Raw genomic sequence first — 21,191 nt, forward strand, 5'->3', positions numbered from 1 at the left:
ACTTTGTTGTTTTCTGATTTCAATGCAGTTTATATTTTGACAAACAGAACATGTGTCAGGAATGGGTTGCACGACTTTTCGATCATTCTGTATATACGTTACTTTGGCTGGTCTCAATAGTTGTAGACACTGGACTGATATTACACATCACACATTCTTCAAAGAACTAGTATGCCGATGTTACGTGTTTTGAAGGTTTATGGGAAAATTCCTTTTCAAGTATTATTTTTAGATGAAGTAATAAACAAAACTGGACTGTGAATTAATATAGAAAACATATCTTTTCAATAACAAGTTTCCTTTCAAAACAACTTTCCAGCTTAGAAATTTGTGTCATGTGTTATGTAATAGAGTGGGAAAGACCTGAACTAGTAAATCTGACATCATTCAAGATTCAAAAATGTATTTCAGACAAAATGGTACATTGAAATTAATACCTCATGAACACACTATTCATCTCATTTTCAAGTATAAAAAAATTATCTATAACACAATATACAAAAATGTAATACTGCCCATGAAAATAAAGATATCAGAAAAAATGCCTTGGACCTCACAGAACATGTAAAAAGAAATTCCATTATGGCGACAAATAAAAAATAAAGTAATTATCACAACCTGTACATCTTGAAACAAAATCATCACCATATAAATTAGTTTAGAACAATTACTTCTCGAGCACTTATTTAGTACAAAAAAAGACCAATTAAGTCTCATGAAATTAGAATTGACATGACATTTCAAAAAGTAATAGAACATGCTACATTTAATATCAAGCCTGGTTTAACTTAAACACAACAAGTACTCTTGGCTCTGCGTACAAGATCATAAATAGAAATACATCAAGGAATACAGAGCACTTTCATGAGTGAAGTTTCCTAAAGACTAGCATCACTAGATTCCCTAGAGACAAATTCTGGCATTTGGAAGGTCCCGGTTACAAATGTCAAGCAAAGTCTCTCCAAACTGAGACATTTTTCATGCATTCCAATGAATCAATACTTACTAGCCCTGTTGTGGTCATCTGCCGATCTCTCTGCACAAAAAACAGTTCCACACAAAAAATAATCTCATTGTAGAGATGGTCTTGGTTTATTTCACGATACTTTCTCCACTTTAGATATTGTGTGGTACCGAATACTAGAAATAATATTCATGTTGATTTTGGAAGGTTGTGAAATGGAAATGTTATGTGATGATATTACAAACAGCGAAGATATTTAGCACCTGTGCCACTACGACTAGGAAACATGGCAAGCGACACAGTGAACACATAGCAGAAAGGCCACGCTACGCTGCCAGCGCAATACTCAGTAGTCATATATCTGGAGAAATTTGGACATTTAATAACTCTAATCCTGACCAAGGACATGAATCAACTGAAGTAGTTCAGGCCAGAGAATACTGCATCCTCAGGTGAAAAAAGGGAAGAGGACTCAGTTGTGTCCGTTAGAAAGAGGGCGGAAACAGATCCGGTTTCCGAAATGTTCTTTTGAATATCAGACGATGGACAGAGTCCAAGAATTTAGTAATCCCGAGTGTAGCACACCATCATCGGAACGCTTTAAAATTGGCTCTTTTCTCGAGCACCAAGACCGACATCAAGGAACTGGTCCATTATCTGACAACTTAGAATAACATAAACTGATATATTTTGAAATTTGCCTAATGGTGCATAATTTGTGTGTCCAATGAGGTACGAGATGTAGGGTATGACTTTACAGCTTAGAACCGTGATACCGTCTCCCAGCGTACACCAACAATGGCAGATTACTGTGGAAGAATACAATTTCTCTTCTTCTTCTTCTATGGCTCTCCGGTCCGTATTCGGTCCACGGCCTCCTCAATTCTCCTCTGTGCAGTATTTTGTTTACATCCATTTTGAAGAAAGTGAATGGAGATTAGGATGAATATTTACGTATATCACTGGTACTACAAAGTATTCGGAGACATGCGTAGGGGAGGGAAGGGGTGTTTAAAAGGTATTGGTTGGGAGGCCTTAAGGGAGGAGACCACTGGGAAGGATAACATTATGATGGATCTTAGGGAGATAGGAATCGACAGCGCAAACTGGATGCAGATAGCTCAGGATAGAATGTGGTGGGAGGCTTTTGTGAACACAGTGATGAACCTTTGGGTTCAATAAAGAAGGTGGGCTATTCTTTGACGAGCCGAGTATACAATCAACTTTTCAAAGAATCTCCTGCACCATAGGGTGAGTGACTGAGCTTCCTCCATGATGACTGCACACTGTGGGTCTCATCAGGAAATCAGCTGAGTGAGTAATTTATTAGTTCACATTTCAAAGACCGTCTCCATGATGACGGAGGCAGAGACAGTGTCGAAAAAACTGGAAACTCAATTCCATACTCGTTGCCTGAAAAGACTTTTACGAGGTACTTCACTTTCTCGATTAGAGTACTTGTCCGCTCGCTGTTTTTATACGGTCCTTTTTGAGACTTACTAGCGCCGTGAAGTTACCCCAAATCAGTCTGAGTTACCTTCACACTAGGAGATGTAACATCTGCAATTTTGGAGGGACCAGGAATTGGACTATTTGTGACACTACCACTAGTGTTATTGTTGTTGTTGTTATTGTTATTAGTACTATTATTATTGCAACTAGAGGAAGAAGTTGTTGGAGTTGATGCAGTGGAGATAGAGAGAGGTTTAAGGATACTAATCTGATCCATTTTGAAGCCGATTGGCGAGATGAACATGTTGCTCATGGCAAGACTAGCCCGGCCTGGATCAGTACCAAGACCCATGAGGGATGATGGTGATGGAAATTTCCCAGTTGCAAACAGTGCATTGGCAATCTCTGATCCCATCATGAGTCCTCCTGCTGGACCCATTCCAACTGTCATAGATGGTGACGTACTAGTGCTAGTAGTGCTAGTGCTGTTAGAGTTGACAGGCTGCATGGAGCTTGGGACGACATTCGGTACCAGCAGATTTATACGTTCCAGTGGTGCTGGTGTTGTACTTATGGCAACAGGGATTTCTGGGGGGCTAAAAACCCTGTTTCCATTCTCAGTACTGCTTGAACCTGGACAAACCATTTCACGTATAAAACCCCAGAGAATTCCATCACTTTGATCTCGGGGAAATTTGGATGTTAGTGTAGTCTGAAATAGAATAACAAAGAAAATTAGGCATGGAACAGCAAAGACATGAAAGACAGCTCAGGAATAAAAGGAAACATACAGCGCAAGAGTACAAAATGTAATCTTGAAAATAACTAACACTATACAGGGACTTGCCCACTTAATGGTACCTGCACCTTGTCATGGTGGTGGGGCTTGAGTACCTCAGTGACCCCAAGAGCTACTGGTAGGGCCTCCCTAGCCAGATTGGTCGAGGGGGAGAGGTCAGACTAAGACAGGTACCCTGGTCCTCCAGGTTGGGGGTTGGTCGCAAGGCAAACAACCTTGCACCGTAAAAAGAAAGATGTTTCGAAATCTCGATCAAAGCCTCGGACAGACGGACCTAACAAAGGACTGAATGGAAGAGGAGAATTGAGGAGGCCATGGACCGAATATGGACCGGAGAGCCACAGAAGAAGTTAAATTATCAGCATTGTGTGAAAAAGCAATATAACCAATTAGCAACATGTAAATCATCTGAGAGAAACAGCGTAGCTGAGTGAGAAAAAACAAAAGTTGGCTTTTCCATTACGGCAGAGTACACCATGTGACAGACATCCTTCATTGGCAAAAATTTATGAGAAAATTACAGTTACTGTCTGTATCAGTTTTCTTGGTGTCTGCACTTCTAAGCAGTGATTTTAAGATATGCTAATTATGGTATGACGTAAATCCATAGTGCTTTAGTTAACCATGCTTTAAAACTTCAGCAGCTTAAATGTTCAAAATTCTGGTAATGTTTCATACTGGAAACTATTATCAGTCATTGACTGTCAGATTGTTCTTTTATTCAATCTGGGGCATTCCAAGAAATTTAGAAGTTTTGGTGTGTCGCTGCTATTTGGGTTTGAAGGAATAATAATTATCAATGTCCTCATAGGCAGGTGAAAATTCTGAATATGACTACATTCAGTCTGTAGGCTGTATGTTCCCACTATTTATATAATGTAATGGACTCGAAGGCAGGTCCTAAAAAATACACAAAATAAGTATCAATGACGTGTACCTTTAGCTTGTCGAGGTAGGTAATACTGCCTTTGAATTTCTCATTGAACTTCACAAAATCCCTTTCATTCTGGTAGAAATTCACACACCGTCTCTGTCAATGAAATAAACATTTTCAGAATATTAAGTCACCGGAATAACCACAACGAATGTGGTAGCAAAAGAACTGAAGTGAGGTTTCTCTACAGTGCACTTCAGTGAAAGCAACCCGACAAAATGTTGGATATACTAACACAGAAACCTTGGACCTCAGTTGGCTAGAAAGTCTCAAATAAAGAATTAATGAAAAGTGTGCTGGGTGAGTTCCAAAAATCGAAAATTATCACACAAACAAATGTGAAGAGCAGAAATGCATTTCCTCTGATAAAGAATAATAAATGGAGATATTAAGGAACATTCATCAAAATAAATATTAATACAGTAATTAAAACCATTACAAGAAATGGTTAGAATAGTTATAAAAATGCTTGAAGACTGAATAATGAGCTACTATATTGATACAAACCAAAGAGCATAAGATGCAAGGGACTGTTGACAAAATATCGAACAATTTAATTCTCATAACCAGAACAAGCCCACAGTTTAATTCACAATGCTGAAGAAATGAAGATTAAACCGGCCATGTTATGTGTATTTCAAAGAGTGCATTTTGGGTTATGTAAAGCCTGTATCTCCTCTATCCTGGGCAGTAGTTTACATTTAAAGCTCCAGTGGCATTGAAGGGTTAAAATGACCAAATGATATACATTATTTTCTGTTTTTCACTTCAACAGTACAAGGAAGAAGGTAGCATTCAGTTTAAAGTACCTACCATTTCATTGAGAGCATCCTGTGATAGAAACTGGTCTTGGACCACACTATAACTCATCAACATTGGTTTCCCATATTCATGAGGCTTCGTCTCAGGTGGAGGCATCACCCAGTAACTGACAATTGATGACTCCAGACTTGGGCAATCATGATTATACGGAGCTGTAAGGCAATTACAACACTGTTAAGCACAAATCTAACATTCATATACTACACTTTTTGAATTGTGAAGAGTCCTTAAATGACAAAAGAGCAAGAGAAAAAGAAAGGGAAAAAAACGAAAACGAACAAAAGGAAGTTAGCTATGAACACTGAAAGAAGTAAAATTATTCAGAAAATGTATGAGCTTTCAGGTTCTCATGGTGATGAAGATGTCAGTGTTGTTCTTCTGAGTTGTAACATCACAGGGACTTGTAAGCATATATCAATGTTTTGGAGGAACATACTGCCTCAGTCTTCAGAAGTCCATCATTGACTTACTTAGAAAAACTTAATAATCAGAGAACTAACCACAGTACATAGTGCGTGTACATTCTATATTTGGGCAAACGTAATGATAAAGAAGCCACTGAGGTTGTGAGATACTCACAGCAGATAACACCAACACAAGGTGTATAACTGGCATCGCTATTGCCTTTCATCCTGATCTGGTAGTCGAGTTGTGCGTCTATGTCTCGAAGTGTCGGGGTGGCAGCAGCAAATGGGTGGGAATGGTACCATCCAACCAGAGTCAAGTGCCGTTGCTCAATGGCGCGGAAAATATCGGCTTCCACCAGCGGAGCCAATTCTCTGTCCGCAAGTCGCGAACGGCATGGAAATGCATGTGTGATTGCAAGGTCTAAGACAGACAGGAAATACACAGCTAAAACTAATCAGAAACTCTTACTGTAAGATTTAATTAATGACTTTCAAGGAACAAACGAGGAGAAAGAGGGGAAAGAAATTACAGCATTCTACCGCTAAAAGCGTGTTAACAAGAAGGGATATGTGAGACTTATCATGGTGAAGACGTCGGTTGTGGTCTTCTGGGTTGTAATACCGTGCCACTGCAGGTGGTGGTGATTGTGGGTGGTACTTCTACTACGACTACTACTAGTAGTAGTAGTAATCATGCGGGTTTATAGGTGCATCAGCTGTTGAGGCTATCCATACCTATTTACTAGTTACGGCACACATTCACAGTATGATAAACTGACAAAAGGCAGTATTAATATCCAGATATTGGACACCAGATACTAGAAAGCCTTTTGTAGCAGCATCCCTCACAGTGGCATCTGATGCCTCATTGCCACTGATACCTATATGGCCTGGTATCCAGGCTAAAGTTATATTTAAGCCTATTAAGACAGTAAATGACAGGTTGTGCATAGCTCTGAGATGAGTAGGTGAATGAGATCAGGGGACTCTTGGATTGTGCTCAAGGAGTCTGTATGTAATATAAACTGCCATGAAAGACAGTTACCCACAGCCTCGAGTGCCTTACATAGTGTGAATAGTTCTACGGTAAAAATTGAGGGGGGTGTGGCACTATGAAGTGCCGGCAGAATGGCTTGCTTGCCTTGGAAATGCACAGTTTCGAAGTTTCATGTGAGGATAATTGTGAATGATGAACTGGAAATGGTCATTTTAAGGTATAATCACTGATGGAACCAAGAAAAACCTCTGTAAAAAGGAAATTTGAGACTGAAACACCATTTGAATCTCATCAGGTTGCTGACCGCCCGAAAGACTCAGTTCATCTGCAAGAGAAATTTAACAGGTGCGTGCATAAATAAAAATTACAATTAAATAAGTTTCACAGAGTGACTGCACCTAAACCCAAGTGCTAGCCACATTATTATACATTTTGTAAAATTTAATTAGCTTTAGAGTGAGACCATGAAACACAAAAGAAGAACGTGATCTATAATGCAAAAAATTACTATATTTAGTACAGTATCATTATTACTAACAAAACCAACCATTCTGGTGGTTATTTGAAAACTTACTATGTGCATTAACATCCCAGTGTCCTGCAAAATAGCCAACTACTTCTGATGTCGTTAAGTGGCAGTGGAAGTCCATAACCAGCACCGCATTTGTTGACATGGACACAAGAAATGGCTGGATTTTGCCCATTGTTGAGAATGCGGTACTTTCGACCAATGTATTGGGATCACTACCAACAAAGAAGAAATATTCTGCACCTATTCATGGTATCTTTGTAGCATAACTGTTATCAGATGATTTTCTCTATGCAAGGGCAGACAGAAAAATGATTAATTTTATTTTTTAAGAAGTAATTTGATTATAATGTTCCCCAACAATGGCAAACACTTGTCTTCCAATTCACGTTACTTTGAATGAATGCTTCCCCACCCCGTATGATAAGCACATGTTCATGTATGTAGGGCAGTCAAAAAGTTCCTGGAATTGTGGTATAGCACTGTAATGGTAGGAAATATGGCAACACTTACCTAATCACCTTCAAGGTAGGACCCTTGCGCACACACACACTTGCTCCATCGATCCTGCCATTGTTGGAAGCACCGGCGGAAGGCTTCGTTTGGAATCTTCGCGCAGTTCGGCCGTCGCATTCGACACATCGCTGGTTGTGCAGCAATTCCTCGCCGAGAAAAGCATTCCCGTCATCACCCAACCACCATACTCTCCGGATCTCACTCCAAGTGACTTCTGGCTGTTCCCTACTCTGAAAGTGGGCCTCAAGGGGATGCGTTTCGCAACCATGGAGAACATCAAATCAGATGTGACGGCAGAACTGCGGAAGATTCCAAACGAAGCCTTCCGCCGGTGCTTCCAACAATGGCAGGATCAATGGAGAAAGTGTGTGTGCGCGCAAGGGTACTACTTTGAAGGTGATTAGGTAAGCATTGCCACATGTCCTACCATTACCGCACTATACCACAATTCCGGGAACTTTTTGACTGCCCCTCGTACATCACAGTCACTGGACATGGGATACATACTGATTCATTGCTCTGCTGCCAATCATACTGTGTTTGATTACAACTCTAGGAACTGGAGCTGGAGCCATCATTACTTTCTCTTTTTCCATATCTTCATCTGAAAATTTAGTAGCACAGATTTGTTAAAAATATAAAGTAACGACAGAAGATAACACACACTTTTAGTAATAAAGAAAACCTCAAATTGTTCACCTTTTGGAGAAACTAGGCTAACAGTATAAGAACTTATAGCTGTGTAGATAATAACACAATAAAATACTGTTCTATAAAGAAAAATATATACAGTTAAATCCTCCAGTATAAAGTGACCTCTCATATTGTTTGCATTCATGGCCATTATAAAACTGCACGTTTAGTGTTAAGGTTACATGAAAACTTTGCTTAAGGTATCAAATATTTATTTTAAATTATTAAATTATAGAAGAATTAAAAATGTCACAGCTTTACCACTCTAAACCTAACAAAATATAAAAGTACATGGTTCTTAACTATAAGAATACATAATCTAATGTAGAAACTTGCCATCTGAAACTTCAATTTCTTTATTCTGGTCTTGCTTTCTCTTCTTAAACCATGTGTTCTTATATGCATCCAATTTCTTCCCCTTGTATTTCACCTAAAATGGAAATGACATATCACAAACAGTTTCATTCTATTTAACTTCTATGGTGGGCTTGAAAAAATATGCAAATTTTTACTTGATACCTTACTATTTTATTACAGTTTATTATTAGTTTTTGACGTAAATACGTCTATATTTTAGGGTCAGTGTCATTCGGCAAAAATGTGTAATGAAAATGTGTTACGAAAAAGTGTAACTTCATTGTTATGTTACCTAGGAAACGTCATCTGTTTATCAGTAAATAAACAACAATGGTTACCTACATACTTACCTTACCTTACATTACATTACATTTCATTCAGCTACCACAGACCCATCTTAAGCATAACTAATTCAAGTTAAATAAGCAATGTCTTAATCAAACTTTACTCAATTGTAAAGCATGTATGACGTATTTACGTCAAATTCTCCGGAACCATGGTTCCACTGACAACTTTTAACCTTTAAACATGAGGGAAAGAAAAATATTTTACACACAGGTTTTGGAAAATCTGTGAAATTAGGTTTTCACATGAAAATACAATGTTAGAATTTAAATCTTAAAAAAACCTATAATATGCTCATCTATCTCAACACATCCATTTAAACCATTTTTATTGCTCTTAATCCTACCACTCAATGCGTGACATAAGAGAACATAGTTGGTGTTACTAACTGGCCTAGGAGGTACCTAAGTAATGCTCACAACTTCAAATCTCAACAGTGGTGGTGTACAGAGGTCACTGTACCTAGATGTACAGTGTGTCCCATAATTATCTTTACAACTTTAACACCCCGTTCACCCGACATAACCCCTCTGGACTTTTTTTATGGGGCTATGTTATGTTAAGGATATTGTGTACTGAACAGAGATTCGGAATTTGGAAGACCTGAGACGAAGGATTACTGCAGCCATGGCAACAATTGATGCAGGGACGCTAGAGCGAACATGGCAAGAAATCGAATTTCGTCTTGACATGCTACGTGCAACTAATGCTGTGCACATAGAGGTGTATTAAAGTAAGAAAAAAACTTTGAGAGTTACTCTTTCATATGCAAAAAAACACATTGTGATATCTCATCTCATTATTTGGTTATTAGTGTTAAAGTTGTAAAGATAATTATGGGACATGTTGTACATGTGTCGCTTATGGCATAAAATGACTTTGAAAGCACAACGTTTCATGGCTCAACAGGATCTCTTGTGACTAGCCTGTATGGAACAGTCAGAAAGGCAGGGTAGCAGAGAGGCAAAGAAAAATTGATGGAGACTACAGTCAAGAGAAAAATGTGAAGGGGGGAGGGGGCAGATGTTATTAAAGCTGTGTACTGCCATGGGAGTCTATGTAGTAACTCTACAGATTCTTTGAAGGTTTGTGCATTTGTTTCAATCTTCAGTTCACTATACAGTATTACAAAACGGGACCTACAGATGCCCAGCCACAACCAGATTTTTTTTCTGGGTTGATAATCCTCTTGCAGTGAATAGCCCATGCACTTGGAGATGCAAATACAATGTCTGTTTCTTGTGATTTTATTTTGCCATCAGGAAGCAAGTCTCCTATAAACCTCTGACCCTGAAACAAGAAATGAAAATGACAAGGCATGAAATATCACTGTACTAACATGATAAAAAAGTGTGCAACACGAACAACAGCTAAGTGGCAGAGATGGTTCACTGAAGAGTTTCACTTTCACTGGGAAGCAACAGAAAATCTGAAACAAAACTGGAACTAAGCAACCAATAAAAGACGAGACAGAAGAACATGAAAATAAAAACACAACACCCCATTTGCTGGAAGTAAGATAGTGCTCCAAGAGAAAGAACTGCAAAGATTGAAAGCAACTAGCTACAGTCACAGAGAGTGAGAAGCTCACCAGGTACTCGATGGCCATCGTTCCCTCACCGGGCTCTAGAATGCCCGCTGCAAGCAACATCTGCAGTGTGACTGTGCGCCCACTGGGGCCTGAGCCTGTACGACTCCGACGCTCCCCACTTTCCTCACAGTCCTAAGGAAACCAAAGCTTTTATAAAAGAAAAGAAACATGCCACCAAAAGGAAATTTAAGCATTCATCCACAAAAAGATTCAAGTTATGATAAGAATCCACCAATGCCATATACCGCAGAAGCTGTATAATTATTATAAAGCAGAAGGATGATGTACAGAAGCGTCAGCACAAATAGGATCGCCCCTAATCCTGCCTGAAGCTTCACCCCATTAATTATAACATAGAAAATTTCCACATCCTAGAATTTCTCCTCATAATTACCATTCATAGTACTAGCTTGTTCAGATAGGATTAGTGTTTTATAGGTAAGAAGTTTTGCATTATATGAATTCAGTGACAGGTTTGAGGTTAAGAACATACCAGTATGTTACACTTGGTTCTTCCTTCAAAATAATATGTAACTTATATTTATGCTAAAATGGGCTAGGGTGGAGGCCTTCTCACTCATGCTAATGCCTGTGTACTTTGTTTGAAAGGACAGGTTGTGCTTCTGTTACAAGTCTCATGAAGACAGTGACTTAAGATGAAATAGATGATCAGGAGGAAGCAGATGTTCTTAGCCCTGAGCTATCCATAAAAGCACTGTTATAAAACTGAGAAATTAAATAATTAGAAAGGCATTAGGAAAGATCAAATTTCTTGTCATTTAATGCAAGTCTAAGGACTATAATGAAAATAATTCTAACAAACCTTTGCAGTATCACCTTACATGATTATCCAAGAAAGGACTGTGAAGCTGAAAATTATTTTAATTTGTTCTATGAAGTTTACAGTGTAAAAAGAAACATGATAAACACAAAAAGTAAATATGACAATTATAAAATTTTGCATGAAGTATTTTTTTGTTTTGTTTCTTGTATTCAATACTGCCAGCATGGAAACAACACAATTCTATATTATTTTATAACTATATGTATAACTTTTCACAAATCTTAACTAAATCACTCTATTTCAATGTACGCAAGAAATTAAAAGGGCTAGAACATATATAACATTCTTACTTTACACTCATGTATAATATTTACGTTTGAATCCAAGACAGCAGTGTGGTGCATGTGAGCGCAATTATTTTATTTGCCAAATATAACAATGAAATCCAACATAATTAACATATTAACCCATATTATATAGCACAGAAACAAGAGATAGTGCAGACTGTGGTCGTCTGGGTTCTGGCACTAAGTAATCTTGTAGGTGGTTGCCAGTGTTTCAGAGGGCAGATGCAGTATGTTCCTCTGAAATGTTGGTAACTACTTACAAGACTTTACAGTGTCATAACTCCGAAGACCACAATCCACATTTTCACTAACATTAAAATGTCAAATCTCACAAAAATACAGTTTAATAGTGCACAATTTGCAACATATAATTCTTACCAGTTCAAAACAAGTTAAATATATAACTTTCCATGTCACAGAGAAAATCCTATATATCAACATATATAAAGCTCCATAAATGTAATAATAATCAAGGTGTGGTTCCATTTTGTCCCACAAACTAAAATACTACCATAGGTGGCGTAATCACTTGTGATAACAACATAGAGGGAGTATGTATAATTCCAGATTTTGATATAGACTGCATCAGAGTTTGTTTCGGCAAACATTGCAGTTGTCATCTTCTTAGGCTATTCCTGAAAGCCAACACTATACATGTGACTCCAGCTGCAAACATCTAAGGACAGGGGGCAGTTACACCAGGAAACAGCCTTTCCATTAATTTGTGACCACTACATCAGTTGCCTCAAGTCAGAAGCAATGGTAAAAGGAAGTCATATTATGAGTATCATTTCCACAGTGCTGTTCAAGATTCCCTTTGTGCTGGACATAGATAAGTTTACACTAGAGCATCAAGTGTTTTTACATCAATGTTGCATGAAGTGTGACCCCACTAAGAAGAGTCAAAGGAAATTCAAAAGAAAGTTTCCTGAGATTCAAGTTCCCAACAAAAACATTGTTCAGAACCTTGTCAATAAAGTAAGAACTGACATGAACAAAAACATCAATGTTAAGCATTAACAGAGGAAGATTTCAAAGTAATCAAAGCTTGGCTTGAAAAGTCACCTGATAAGTCTCTTAGACACAAACACAGGTAAAGCACAAGAAACAAGAGTATCCAAAGCACCATGATTACTATAAAGTGAAGCTTTCGCGGCAACTGAAGTTGATGCTCTCGAAACGGTGGCAGAAGATATGGTTTATTCACCGTTCAGCCACCTGACGCGGCTTGTAACCCGAGAGCCTTTCATCAACCATGAGAACTGTTACAAAATTACTGAAACTACAGCCTTACAGAACAGCAGTTGTAAACTAACTGCAGCCATGTAATTCAGTAGCCTGACTTTTGCATCTGGCATCTTCAGTCAGTGGGGATATTTAAATGCAAAGTCTAGCAAAACAATACAGACAGACAGACACACACACACACACACAATAATTCAGAGAAATCATTCACGTGTTAAATCCCATACATACAAACAATAAGGACATCATATGAGCCAGGATCCATTTAGAATGTGTAGGGAATGTATTTGATCCAGTTGGAAACACTTCAAGCAGATGTAAATAAACTTCACTCTACGATACTGCTGCAGTCACAATATCATCATAGCTGACTGACGAGGAAAGGTGGCAACCAATGCAGTGATTGCCCATAGTGAAAAGGCTGTACCCTGGTGTAGTCGAAATATATTCTTCCTGCATAATACAATGTCTATAGAACCAAGACAGAATAAGCCAAGGTACAGTAGAGTTAAATATTACATAGTCTACTACTGAAGATTTCTGTCTTCTGGGTTGTTGCGCTTACTACACAGCACAACAACCCAGACGACAGAAATCTTCATACTCACCGCTGTGAAAACCTCAAATCTTACATAGTCTACTACTGTAAAACAATATATTTATGTAGTTAAAGGCAGTAAGTATACTTACACAGAAATGCATCTATTTGGTCAAATAATAATTAGTGAATATTATATGTATATGAGGTAGAAGCAACAAATTAAATTAAATTAGTAGGCCTCTGTAGTTCTGGCCACAATTTTTTATTATTTTGATTCTTTTAATTTCTGGAGACTGTTACAGAAATTTGAACTGTCTTATATTTAAGCAAATAAAGGGACAATGGGCTTGTTAGTATTTTAATAGAGACATATATTTAAAGGCAGGTAAAGCAAGGTATGTTAAAAATTTGAAAACATTCATAGCAAGCCACATGCAAGCAACATGTCTTGTATTTTGCACCTCATCAATAAATTCTTCATCTTCAATCTCTTCATCTATATCATCCTTCTCCTCCTGATCATCAGTTGGATGTGGCTGCTGCTGCTGCTGTAACAGCTGTTGTGTATGCTGTTGCTGCAACTGTGGTTGTTGTTGTTGTGGTAGATGTTGCTGTTGTGACTCCTGCTGCATTCTCAGAACCTTTTAGCAAGAAAGTAATTGCAAAACAAAGGGAAAAGCTGACCATGTTGAATATTGTATCAATTCTCTGAGACATACTACAGTCCACATTTTTGTTTTCAAGTCATACAGTTCTGCTACAAGTCCTATGGAAACTGTCTATTATGATTGATGAAAGACTCTCGGGTAACAAACCGTGTAGGGTGGCTGAATGGTGAATGAACCATTTCTTCTGCCAACGTTTTGAGAGCCATGTCTGCTCTCATCCTTAGGGCAGCTGTGAAACGAAACTGGTCCTATGTAGCACGCTCGCCGATGGGAACTCATAGGACCAGTTTCGTTTCGCAGCTGCCCTGAGGATGAGAGCAGACATGGCTCTCGAAACATTGGCGGAAGAAATGGTTCATTCACCATTCAGCCACCTGACGCGGCTTATTACCAGAGAGTCTTTCATAACTTCGGTTGCCCTGAAAGCTTCACTTTATATATGTCTGTTATGATATTTATTGTGACTTGGAGACTAGTAAGTAAGAAGTACTCTTGGCTTTTAGAGGTACTGTCAAAAGTACATTCATTAGTAATTATACAGATGTGCTATGTAATGACTTTATATCAATTACATACATGTAGTATTAGTGATAATGTAATTTTTTGAAGATGTTTATGGCTTTACAAGAATCAAAAATCAAAATTCAAAATGGCTCCAGAGAAAAGAACCCAGAATCCACAGAAAATGTACCAAATTTTAAGGTGAAAGAGAGAGATTGATATCATGGTCTGAAAGACATTTTTGTTGTTAGTAAGAAAACATTTTTTAAAAATTTAGAAATAGAAGTACTCTTATGACAAATTGCATTGGTGAATGTAAATAGCTGGTACTACAGTAAACATTCTAGTATCTTTATCAAGAGGAACATACTTCTGTTAACAAGACCAACAGAGTAGTATTAATCCCTGTCCATCTGTTTGTAGTATTACATGCTCTCCACCTGTTTACCTCATGACAGAAAACAATGCTGAAATTAAGATGATGGACAAAGTCCAAAATAGTCATATCGAAGATGTTATACACTTGCAAGGGCCAAACCAAAATATATACCTCAAGCAAGAAACCAATTAAGAATTATGTGAAATTAATAAACAAACCCATAGTAAAAAGATATGATCATGCAACACGAAGATAAAACAATGTATCTCAAAAGGGGTACAGAAGAATATACTTTTGGGTCATTCCATGTCAAATCAACACAGGTCACAAACCGACCCCATGAGAACTGGATGATTTTTTTGTGAGATTGTATTCTCAATAGATATGAGTATTTCTGCCAAATTTTACTGCATTGTGGCCACTATATTTTTGACAGCAGATATACAAAGCTGTAAAAAAACTCATTTTTTTTGTACAAGTTGTCTTGGGAAAAGTGGCATAACTTTGGCCTACCTGAAATTATTTTTTGCTCATTTTAAAGCCAATAAAATGCCCTTTCAAATGACCTGTTACACCAATATACGTATTCATCATAGCTACATTTTCAAGGTCTTAAAATTTGACCTTTGCCCCTGTATTTCTCAAAATACAGTATTTTAACCCGCCCCCTCCTCTCTCTCTCTCTAAACACACACATCACATTTTGATATATATGAGTTTTCTTAGCTTTGGATGACTGGTCTCAAAAATCTAGTGACCATAAAGCAGTAAAATTTAGCAAGAAAGAATACTTATCTCCATTGGGACTACAATATCATGTAAAATTATTCAGTTCTGAGAGGGTCTGGTTGGAAATGTCTCTTTTCTGTGCTGAATTACCCATTTATGAGCAAAATTATAATTTTACAGTCATTCAGAACATGCCTGTAAGTTCCATGAAAGCAGCAGATTTCGTGACCATTTGAATAACAAGCTTGCTTCATGCATACAAATAAGTTAGGAGCAGCATCCTGCACTGTTCTTTGTCAGCTTGCATAACAGATCTCTTTCATCTGCAGAAACATGCATATATATTAGATAGTAATAACAGGGCAATATCTGTGAGTAATTAACATGAATAATGCATAAAAAAGAAATATTAATCTCAAACAACTTGACTGAGAAGCAGTCCTAATTCTTATGAATTTCAACAAATTACTTAGTTATAATGAACACACCTTGATATGTTGCAATATGTTGAGATGCTGGATATCTTCTTTAGAGGTTTTTCAACATGGATATTACAAGGCATGTGAATCCATATATCCATAACAGTGAAACCACTTTTGCATTACAATAGCATAAGGCTATACTCTGCTCAGAAGTTCATTGATATATCTAGAAACAAGAGTGTAAAGAAATGTATATTACCTTAATTTCCTGTCTTTACACTGTTCCAATGTGTTATGAGCAATTTGTTGTTTCAAAGGTCACTAATTTTTTTATCAGGCACCCACCCATAAAATTGGCGATTTAGTTTAATTGTTTGGTTACATTTGGTGGTTCTAGGGGAAGAAAGAAAAATAAACTTTCCGAGGCTTTTTCATTTGTATGGCCTATTTCTCTAATGGGTTGTGGGCTTCTTAGGGTTAGGTCTAGTGTAGGATAAGTGTTTCTTCGATATTACAGATAGTATATGAACACTAGTTGGGTACAGTGCTTGTAACTGATACGTCCAACCACTATATTTGTACATTTCAATGGAAACATTCATTAAAAACATATACGTACAGCGTCTAAATCATGTCCATAGCACGTATAAGTTGGCAATATTTTCAAATGAAGAAAAACAAAATGTTGGCGCATAATCCACAGCAGAAATTTTATAGTGACTGAGCTGCATTGACGTATTATTAAGATGTGAAATCACATTTACTTACACTAATACCTTTATACGGTTACTGCTCGAAATATATAATTATATATTTATTACATGTTCACCAACATCGTTCGTGTTGTATACACTATGCAACACACACACATACACGTGTATATATATACACACGTTGGTGGTCAGTTTTTACCGAACTCATTAGGTTGAACCACAGATAATTACTTAGATAACAAATGGCAATTGTTTCGGCATGTCTTGTAGTTGACCACTCAACTTTTCGTTAATTCACCATTTATTTTTGTTGTTTATATAGAAGCCATTTTGGTCGGATATAAATAAAACAATACCATTTGTAAAAATGTTAGTGCGAATGAACGTAAAATACTTAAATTACGTTGTTATTTTTATAATAAAAAAATATGGTTTCAAGAAATAATTTGTTTAGATAAAAAGTACTCATTCCTTGACTCCCGAATCTTATCGGCAAATTTATATCAAGGTGTCCAACATTGTTTAATGCAGGTCCAGCAAACCACCATTCATTTCTGGTCGCATCTGTGATGTGCTCACTTGTTCAATGTACCAGTGAATGTGATGTACGAGGCACAATATTGTCTGATTACAGGTTATATAATTTCAAATTCTGTGTTAGGCATTACGTAGTTTTATATATTCTCACAAAAATGCAAATTACAGGCAGCAAGGAAATCACGTAATATACAGACAGAAAAATCTTGTATATTCGAAAATTGAATACACTAAGTTAGTTTCACATATCATTATTTCCTCACAGTGACTATATATGCTGAATAATTTACATATCATGCACATAAATTATAAGGTGGCAACCAATGGATGTGAAGTTCAATCTTTATTCTAAAACAATAATATATTTGTTACAGGCAGAAACTCGAGAAAGTTTGATGTAAAAGGCAGTGATCACGATAGCCAACACCACAGTTTGAAAATCCTACGTATGTTGCTCATTCTCATCTGTACCTGACACGTGATACCAACGACGTAACATTAAATTCTGTGCAGCATGTTTCAGTCGCTCAGGATCATCGGCAGGCTCTCGTGGATATTCATAAGCAGTTACATGTGACTTGACATTGTCCAGAATTATGTATTACAAAAATTAAAATTAAGTTAATTATTAGAAATTAAAAAATGCAATTTGTTGTCTTGCAGTAATGCAAGTACCTATGAAACCAGTAACTAATAATCATACAGTTAAACTCATCAGTCTGTAATCACAACTTCTGATTTATTCAAAATGGTTATCTATACACCGTATTAAATTAATTTTGTTGGTATTATAATTTTGCAGCACAATATGTTTTCATCCATCTTGTATGTCTTATTAGAAGTTAACCTGTGAAGAATGGCAGGTGTAGGCTGTTGTTGGATGTATTCCTTTCATACATCAACTCCAAGAAGACTCGCACCACAAAACAGGCACACACATATTGTCTCCCAGAGTACCAAGAAACATGCATACTTAACGAGAAGCATCTTAATATGTTACACTTACTGCCTGCAAGATGTGGAAGGATACAAAAAAACATATAATATATACTCCAATAATAGAATCACAGAATACAATAAAAGCATATATTCATTGCATCCATTCTAATAGTGTTGGCACAAAATTAAGTAATAAATAAAACATATTTATAGCATTTAAAATATGTTTGTTTTATATTGTCTGTAATTTCATGTTCTTGTCGTAACTACTTAGCCAAGGTATGTATCTAATAATTATTAAAACCTACTTAATTAAACAAATAATTATAAAATATCAGATTAATTGCAAGACCACAACTTGCAAATTTGATTTTTAATTTTTGTAATACAAAATTCTAGACAATGACAAGTCACATAAAAAACTGATTCAGAATAAGAAATGTTTCCACAAGGGTCTAAAGATGATCCTGAATAATTGAAACATGTCTAGAATTAATTCTGCATTGTTAATAACAAAAATATATTGTGCGCTACAGAATCTTTGTTCTTTTATATACCAAGAAAACTCGATTAGAATCACAGAACCAGCAGGTATTAGAAATGGATTGCTACAAACATCTAGCTAATAGTATATGTGGCAGTGTAAACTCTGCAATGACTTCAAAACTCAATAGACATGGGTATTATGAAGTCAATATTAGATTAGTGTATGGTCTAAGGTGTACTGAAAATGGCAATAAATCTGCATAGACTTTATGTGCAGTGATGAACTTGCTCTCTGCACCTTTCAAGTTCAGTGAACAGAACAAACACATTTTTGAAAGTGCTAGGAATATTGGGATTTCTATGCAGTTACAGAAGTTTCATTGAATGATGGGACTTGGCATGTTTGGTGGCTTATGACAAAATTACAGATGTTGCAGTGTTATAAAAACATTGTCAGTTGTACTTCAGTACATCATAGGAAAAGAATACAAATGCACAAGAAACTATGATAGCTTAGTGCTGGGATGGAAGTAGACAGAATACCGCTTGTTACAGAAATACAGAATTTTTACTTTCTCCAATACCAAAGGGCTGGAGATAAAAAAGATTTTCAAAATGAAGAGGCCAGACCACACATGATGATGTATACAAAGGGGAAACTGGAGGATATGTTAAGAATGTATCCATTTACCCACAAGAAGTTTTTGAATAAACTGTCTTAAAGAATACTTATTATGCAATATTTATTGTGTAATTAATTTACTTTTCCATATTTTATAGGTTACTATCTTGAAAATAGCCTCTTTATGGTAGTACAATACAGTTTTTACAGTTGTGAAGCATTAATGATCATCATAAATGGCTGGTTGTATTGTAATGCAGACATAGTCTGAATGAATGCAACAGTTTTAAACACTCTGTGCAAAAAGAGTACTACTAAATTCACAAATCCTGAAAACACCCTAAAATATACCCTTTAAAGCAGTTGCTTTAGCTTTATTATATGTGTTCACAATCAGGAATTAAGGTAACTGGCCCAAATGTCAAACTGACAATAAAATTATGTATAGGGAGAGTTCACTCCTGTACATATCATGTCTTGCATAACAATGGATTGGCATTAATTGTATAGAATTGGTGAAGTCATAGAAAACTACGTATTTTATTATATACATTAAAATTGTATTTAACAGCAACTCATTTTTACATTGTGTACATGCATGTGTAGTGTGGAATGTACGTAAAACAAAATTTAAACTGTTTTTCATTGTGTAAATGCTGGGCAGGTCTCAGTTTATTCATTACATCAAATTTTCAAATAAAAATGTTGTTTTTCATATTTTAATATTAAATCTGAATACATTGTTAGAAGCAATGGAACCTCAAAGGAATGTTAGAATGAATTTTCATATTGTTAATTTGTTCAGTATGATTAACAACTCATCAACAAATAAACAGTTTTTCTGTAACAAAAACATTGTTATTTCCAAATGTTGAAAATTTAACTGTTACAAAAGGATAAAATTGTTAGAACTGAATTATCCATGGCTTCACCAAAGACTACTATTTAGAACATTCTTGTCTACATACAGTAATATTTAACTCATAATACAAAGAAACTGAAGTATTCTTTGCCCAAATATACACTAATTGCTAAAAATACCACAGCCCAAAATTTACTTCTAAGTGTGCCTTATGTAATACTTTTCTATTAAATCTAAATTTGTGGATCAGACTTTTGTTCATTCGCAATATTCTCTTGAAACTGTTGTCTTGCTTCACGGTTTGATTCCATCAACTTCATCAGCTGGGCATGGATAAAGTCATTTTTCTGCTCCAAAGCATCAAGAGCCAAACTTAATGCATCCAGTTGGAGATTTAATGAAGCAAAATCTGTAAAATAAGTCACTGCTACAAAATGTTTTCACGTTCATGTTAAGTTCAGATGTGTTGAGCACTATCTCCTCACACCTCACTAACATAAATCTCATCCCTATTCTATTCTAAAATGCAAATCACATGATCTTGGAAAGTAAAATTATAAATGTTTTAATATACGCAACAGACCTGTAGAGTACACTAATTTATATACTGACTGGTTAATGCACTTTTTACCATCATCAGCCACATCTTCATCATCCTCTGTGTCATCAGGTCTTTGATTTTCTAGACCATTTTCAGTCGGTTGTCTTGTTTCGTTAATCATATTGTCATCTGCCATATTAAACCTTGAACTAATTTCTGGGCCATCTGGATGTACATTACAGTTAGTGTTTTCTAGCGCTTTGGTACAGTACGTAAAAACTAGGCACCCATGATTAAAATAAGTATGGTTATTAGTTTGATACAAGCAAGACGAGAGTTTGTGTAGTAAAATTATGATGTAAATTATTTAGTTATAGTTTGGAATCAAATTAAGTGTCCGAAAATAGATATCTGTGAAAAATAGTATCCACTTAGTTCTTTGACTGTAAAAGGCCATGGTTTGTAAATC

General features: G+C 36.4%; 2 protein-coding genes and 1 long non-coding RNA gene across 5 annotated transcripts in view; 1 reads left to right on the forward strand and 2 right to left on the reverse strand.

The window, feature by feature from the left end:
* LOC110834568 (uncharacterized) overlaps positions 1-19,439 on the forward strand; it is a 260,749-nt gene extending 241,310 nt beyond the window's left edge. The window contains exons 1-2 of one of the 3 annotated variants that reach the window (XR_002544640.2): positions 17,256-17,369; positions 17,647-19,439. This is a non-coding gene — a long non-coding RNA (uncharacterized LOC110834568). Of the gene's footprint in view, positions 1-17,255; positions 17,507-17,646 lie in introns of those variants that run through there. The other 2 variants (XR_015536043.1, XR_015536042.1) reach the window with 2 other exon arrangements.
* Positions 387-16,927, reverse strand: LOC110834535 (MPN domain-containing protein). The gene is given in 14 exon segments (XM_022073788.2): positions 387-2,482; positions 2,484-3,128; positions 4,153-4,245; positions 4,963-5,123; positions 5,551-5,799; positions 6,950-7,119; positions 7,928-8,024; positions 8,450-8,543; positions 9,959-10,105; positions 10,407-10,538; positions 13,785-13,964; positions 15,796-15,923; positions 16,089-16,248; positions 16,791-16,927. Coding segments are annotated over 12 exon segments (2,100 nt in total). The 5' UTR covers positions 15,859-15,923; positions 16,089-16,248; positions 16,791-16,927; the 3' UTR covers positions 387-2,413.
* Positions 19,424-21,074, reverse strand: LOC110834561 (bublin coiled-coil protein). The gene is made up of 2 exons (XM_022073852.2): positions 20,813-21,074; positions 19,424-20,590 (listed from the first exon to the last, which is right to left on the reverse strand). The coding sequence occupies exons 1-2, from the start codon at positions 20,916-20,918 to the stop codon at positions 20,415-20,417; spliced, it is 282 nt and encodes a 93-aa protein (XP_021929544.1). The 5' UTR covers positions 20,919-21,074; the 3' UTR covers positions 19,424-20,414.
* Between the last annotated feature and the right edge of the window lie 117 nt (positions 21,075-21,191).

This window comes from Zootermopsis nevadensis, unplaced genomic scaffold (assembly GCF_977971745.1).
Source record: "Zootermopsis nevadensis isolate Lab colony 2312 unplaced genomic scaffold, Znev_1.0 Znev_ptg000021l, whole genome shotgun sequence".
NCBI lineage: Eukaryota > Metazoa > Arthropoda > Insecta > Blattodea > Termopsidae > Zootermopsis > Zootermopsis nevadensis.